The sequence below is a fragment of the Carassius carassius genome, chromosome 8 (genome assembly GCF_963082965.1).
Source record: "Carassius carassius chromosome 8, fCarCar2.1, whole genome shotgun sequence".
NCBI lineage: Eukaryota > Metazoa > Chordata > Actinopteri > Cypriniformes > Cyprinidae > Carassius > Carassius carassius.
Genome location: NC_081762.1, coordinates 10,793,590 through 10,799,914, shown reverse-complemented (window position 1 = coordinate 10,799,914; position 6,325 = coordinate 10,793,590). Strand labels below are relative to the sequence as shown.

Genomic DNA, 6,325 nt, shown 5'->3' with positions numbered 1-6,325 from the left:
TCGGATGCCATTTTTGTTTGCTGACCAATTTAGGCATGTTATTAAGCAGAAAATGCATATGTCTGTTTTTGTTTTTACTGAAAATGTGTCAATAGAGTTCCTGGATTTGTTCAAAATGTGCTGGTCTAGTCTAGCATTTCACCATGTTTCCAATACTATAAAGCCAAGTCAAGTAAGCTTACTTGCTTATCCAGGATACTTGTTTCCTACATAGCTGTGCTCATGTTCTATCTCTTCGCCATCTTCACAAAATAATAAAATAATTTCAAATCAGTATTGCCGGTGTTTATGTATTTGTTAATTAGCTGCCTGTTTCACGTGTGGGTCCTGACAGAGTTAATGACTGTAAGTTATCTGTTACTTATACAACAGTTAGATCTGGCCCTTTAATCTGGTTATTTTTAATTGTTTGAGAAAATAGATTTTTCATTACAATGGGTTCACTTAACATCATAAACTGTGCTTCTAGGGTATATTAAATGAATAGACAATCGTATCTTTTATGTAATGCATATCTCACCATCCAAGATGTACTATAGATGAGTTTTTTCCCCCCAGGAAGATTTTGGAGAAGTTTAGCGTTATATCACTTGCTCACCACTTGATCTGCCATTTTAACCAGAAGCAGCAGTGGATTTGTTTCTTACAAATGCAACTTTTCTTAAGACGTCAATTGATGGACTGGAGTCGTGTGGATTATTGTGATGGTTTATCAGCTGATTGGACTCTGATTCTGACGGCACCCATCCACCGCAGATGATTCACTGGTAAGCAAGTGATGTAATGCAAATTACTCCAAATTTATTTCAAAGAAGAAACAAACTCATCTACATCTTGGATGCCCAAGTTTTTAGAATATTAAATTTTTGGGTTAACTCTTCCCTTAAGTAGTCCAACTGTAATGTGGTAAAAAGTTCAAGCACAACTGAAGACCTAAATAATTTAATGTCTGGCTAAAAGGTCATATCATTACACTTATGAACAGGAAAGGATGATGTACATTCAGTTTTAAAACGGCAGATTTTACATTTCCAACTAAAGTCACGTCGAAAATCACATTTTTTTTGACTTACAGAAAAACGGTTTGAGTTTCAGAACCGACCAGCTAGCCAGAGTGATCTACTTTTTAAAAATATTTATATCTGGCTTGTGGAATCAAATAAAAGAGAAAATGTAAAAAAAAAAAAAATAGCATACAGTAAGAAGACATGCAGATGAGACTTGATGCTGGACTTTAAAAGGAAAGTAAAAGGTTACTTTTAATTAAACATTTCCTCAGTATTTCACAAGAGATGTATACATGCTAATCTCTCATCAAGACTCTTCCATTTCAACCAAGATTTCAAATGAGACTTTCTCTGCGTCTTTTAAACTCTGTCTGAAGAGTTGAGCATGTTGCCATGACACTTCACCCTCTCCTCCTGTGAGCTCCGCCTCCACAATCAGCTCTTTGCCTCCGGACAGACTTGAAGAGGAGTGCAGTTCACCATCTGTGAAAACAAACCCATTGCTAATATTATAATCAAGCTTAATTACTGGCAATCATGTTACATTTAAAAACCCATTTCAGAAATGAGCTCTTGAAGCACAGAGAGCAGTGATTCAACCTGATACAGAAAGCACAGAGCTGATACATCAAACAGCGAGACTCGTACCTCCAGGGAACTCTATGGTGGTCTCGGCGGAGCGTAAACTCCAACGCACACTGCCTGAATGAAAGGTCTGGCTGAAGGCTCGGACCGAAGCAGACTTTATCTTCATTCCTACTGAAGCGCAGTTAAATTTCCAGCTTATCCTCCCAAAGGAAGAGCCCTCTGTTCGTGCCAAATACACCTACAATCACAGAACCAGCGCTGTAAGTACTGCATTTAAACCCGAATAAATACATTTAAGAGGACAATGGCTAATATGGTAGAAAGGCCTACAAGTAGAAATGCACTGATGCTGGTACGATAGGTCGATAATGACTTTCATTTAATGGCCTATACACAGCCATTCAAAACTTTAGGGTCAGGAAGATTTTAATACTTTTATTCAGCAAAGACTAATTACTTTCATTATAAGTTAAAAGTGATAGTAAAGACATTTATAAGGTTGCATAATTGCTATTTCCAATAAATAATGTTCCTTTCATTAAAGACTCCTTAAAAAAATTTATCATGTTTTCTACAAAGATTTTAAGCAAGACTCAGCTTTGCCATCACAGCAATAAATAACATTTAAATCTATATTAAAATAGCAATGATTGTGATAATTTATCAAATAAATGCAGTCTTGGTGAGCATAGGAAGTTTCTTTCAAAAACATAAAAAAAAATTAACAACCCCAAACTTTTGAACGGTAGACTATAATAAATCTGTTTTACTCTGCCAAAGAGGTCACTTGAACAGTATTATAAAATTATAGTTAATTAAAATTAAAATAAACATTAGCATTAAATATATCATTAATTTTTTTTTAATATGTAGAATTAGACATAAAACTAAATTTATTATTAATATTGGTTATATAAGGAAAGGCATTTTCTTCAAAAAGTAAACATTTAAAAGAAACAAACCATCTGCCAGTCGTTCTCTTCTTTCCTGAACATATTTTCTGTCCTCCAAGCACCTCTCTGCCATCCTGGGATAGTCTCTTGGCCATTGCTCAGTCTGAAGTAAGAGTTTTTGCTCACATTATAGCAAATGTGGAACAACTTGTTTTGCTTTTCAGATTCTGAAGGAATGAAGACACATTCCTGTTCATCCTGGGAGAAAACATTCATAAAAGGTAAGTTACTACACACACAGACACAGACACATAAACTATACTAATCTTTACTGATTATGCCATTGGTGTGATGTATATATCTCACTCCAATGGCATAATCAGTGAAAATGAGTTCTATAGACAAGCATCTCACCCCTTTAGTGTCTCTTGCCCCAGACTCCCCTCGAGTCACCCTCCAAGCCAGAGATCCTGAGATGCGACCTCCTAGCTCTCCAGATGTAGGAGTCTTTGGGGAAATAAACTCTGCCAGCTCCACCAGCAGTCTTTGCAACAGCTGCTGCTTCCTCTCTGCTCCTAGAGACTGCTGCCTCTACAGGTAAGAAGCGATGATGACAGTCAGATTCATTTGTTTGAGGCAATAATGAAACTGGGAGCTGCACTTTGGATGAGTACATGAAAGTGAGAAACGTACCGTAGCGTTGAGACCGTTAAGCTTATGCAGCAGCCATGTCTCCTGAATCTGCGTGCGTCTGGAAAGGACCTCTGGGTGTTTACAGGAGTACCTCCATGTCACATCCACAACCTGGTCCTTAGAGAATGCCAGGATGTAGGCGAGTTTCTTCCCCCAGCCGACTTCATATAGGAGGGGTTTATCGCATGTGTTTTCACAAGGGTCACAGTGTAGCCAGCGACGCTGTGACTGAGAATACACCTCCGTCCACACGTGATCTGAAAGCAGGACCAAACTGAGTGTTTCTATTCACAAATGATATCACTGCGGTACAGTAATGCTGTAAGAGTTGTACCTGTGCTGTCCCAGATGTATCTGGCCTCAAGGCCTAAAGCTCGGCAGAGCAGCGTGAAACAGTTGGCCCATTCCCCACAACGCCCTCTTCTGGTCACCAGGAGCTTCTCTGGGTGATTGTACCTGGAAAAGGGTAAAAAGTCCATTTGTAACTGACATGAATAACATTGCTCTTTCACAGAAATGTTACATTGTGGTATTATTGTACTTTTGTCTGAAACTGGATACAGGAACGAGAAAGAAAGTCATACATAAGGACATAAAGGTGAGTAAATGATGACTTTTTTTTTTGGTCGAACCACGTGTGCTTATTTATTTATTCAACAGGGGTAATACAGAATAAAATTGTATAAAATTCCATACAGGTTAATGAACCTTCAAAATGTGTACTACATTAACAGTGCAACTTGCGGATAGTGACGAAAAAGCTGATGTACCTTGGGAATCTAGTAGAGAGTTGGCAGGTGTGACAATAGTGGTTTTCTACACGGCCTGCATCCCAGCGTAGGTCATCATTTGAGGGGGGGAGGGATCCGGAAGGCTGGGTTGCACCTCCACAACGGCTGCATGGCAGATTGTCCACCCAAGAAAAGAAGTCCCCTTTGAACCACTGCAACAGCTCTAGAACTAACATGTCTTCCTCACCTAGATCACATGCTAAGAGTGAAACACAACACACAAACATGAGTCTGGAGTCTTCCTTTCATCCGAGTTTAAACATATTTTTCTAAATGTCTTTGTAAAGCTTTTAAACGAGGGAAAGGAGTTCAGCAGTCATTACTCCAGTTGTTAGTGTCACATGATTCTTCTTATTATTATTGATGTTCAAGACAGTTGTGCTAATTAATATTTTTTAAACTTTTGTAACATTTTAAATGCTTTTTTCTCACTTTTGATAAATGTAATGCTTCCTTGATAAATAAACTATATATTTAAAATGGTACATTTTTTTATTTTCTTCAATTCAAATTCTAAAGAATATCAAAATGTACTTATAATAAATTATCGAACTGATGATTGATCTCGCTAACCTGGTTCCACATCCTTGGCTTGTTTCAAGCGTTCTTTAGCTCTGGATCGGAGCAGTTCATGAGGTATGCAGTTCAGAGCCTTCTGCTGTAACTCCGGGCTCTCGTATATCAACACATGCTGGAAATTTGACTGCAGAGTCTTAAGAAATGTCACGCTGCTCGACTAATATACCAGAAAACAGAATAAAAATATTTTCCACATTAATTTGAACTGTTTAAACTGGTAGTGAACATCAAACTGAACATCAAATGTATGATATCATCCTTTAAAAGAAGATGAAAAAGGGACAGAGGGAAACCGAAATAAGATTAGGATTAGAATTAGGAAGAAAGAAAGAGACTCACGGTGAATGGCAGAGCAGCTGGTGCAGGTGTAGGGACGGCAGAGGAAGAAGAAGCAGAGCCTGCGGAAGAAGCCGAGGGCAGTGCTTGTGGAGGAGGACTTGGTGGAACTCTGGTACTCTGTTGGCTGGATGCAGCTTTACTCGCACCAAGTCTCTGGTCCCTTTCTGCTGCAATCGTCTCCCGCACCTGCCTCAGCCTCTCCACAGATGCAGACTTCGGGAACACCAGGTGGGTTTCAGCCTAACGTGGACACGTACACAAGGGAAATCTGACATGTTATGATGTTTTTAAGCTATAAAGGTATATCTATCGATGTGTGTGTACACATGGTCATATGCAGGGCACCAACCTCCTCAAATCCCATCTCAAAGAGACATTCAATGGCTCCTTTCACAGGTAGAAGCTTGGTGGAAAATGTTGGATTTCCGATACGGATTGATCTGTATTTATCTTCATTTGGTTTTCTACAAAAACAACAACATACATACAGAAGCTCAAACTATAAAATAAAAAAAATATGCGATAGAAATAACATGTAGCAGATGGCGTACAATATTATTAATGTTGAAAAAGGAATTCAAAAAACAAGATGGTTGTTCAGTCTGCTGTCTGATGGACAGTATACCTGACGTTACATACAGAAGAGACAAGTAACAACATTGCACCGGCTTTTTGAATGTCTTCGGAACGATTCACTTACCTAAGAATATTGTCCGCGTATGTAATGAGCAATTTAGAAACATCCAAAAACACTTCCGTGGGATTTTCACTCAAAGCAGTGACTCCTTGAGACGCAGACATGATTATACATTTAACTTCTACAGCAAACAACGATACATCCGCGACACAACACGTAACCTACTTCTACTCAAAGTTGCGAATTCATAGCTGTCCGTTCTGTGCCTGATACATATATCCCAGGAGTATATATTGTCAGTAATGTTCATTTGTTGTATAATTTTTTTTATATAATTGTAAAATATACAAATGAATTTAAACATATTTTATAAAAATGTTTTGACACAGTTAAGCAGTCTGCATGAATTCATAAATGGACAGGCGATGCCAGAGCCCTGAACAAGCGGCTTTCAGGGCGGATTCAGAAATGATGGCATCATAGGATGGCATGATGAAAGTCTTTTAAAAGTCCTTAGCGATCACATCAACCAAATTTTTATGCGTCTGCTATTTTATAACAGTTTTATTAATTTACTGTTGTAACAATATGTTTGACATCAAAACACAAGATAAGGCGTACATTTCACATGATAGAAATAGTACAATAATTATCAAAATTGAATAATATATTGCTCTAAAAATAAAATGTTTTCAAAATAAAAAAGAAAATACAAAAGATATATAAATACAAAATAAATATAGAGAGAATAAAAAATGAAATACTGTGCTTGTGCAAATAATATACGCAGTTATGTAG

The 6,325-nt window shown here is 37.7% G+C and overlaps 1 protein-coding gene across 1 annotated transcript; it reads right to left on the bottom strand.

Moving 5' to 3' along the window:
• Window positions 1-926: 926 nt before the first annotated feature.
• On the bottom strand, window positions 927-5,804 carry LOC132145228 (peptide-N(4)-(N-acetyl-beta-glucosaminyl)asparagine amidase-like). Its single transcript, XM_059556068.1, has 11 exons — window positions 5,591-5,804; window positions 5,240-5,354; window positions 4,891-5,130; window positions 4,546-4,708; window positions 3,952-4,171; window positions 3,516-3,637; window positions 3,182-3,438; window positions 2,903-3,079; window positions 2,558-2,746; window positions 1,656-1,833; window positions 927-1,490 (listed from the first exon to the last, which is right to left on the bottom strand). The coding sequence occupies exons 1-11, from the start codon at window positions 5,689-5,691 to the stop codon at window positions 1,315-1,317; spliced, it is 1,938 nt and encodes a 645-aa protein (XP_059412051.1). The 5' UTR covers window positions 5,692-5,804; the 3' UTR covers window positions 927-1,314.
• Between the last annotated feature and the right edge of the window lie 521 nt (window positions 5,805-6,325).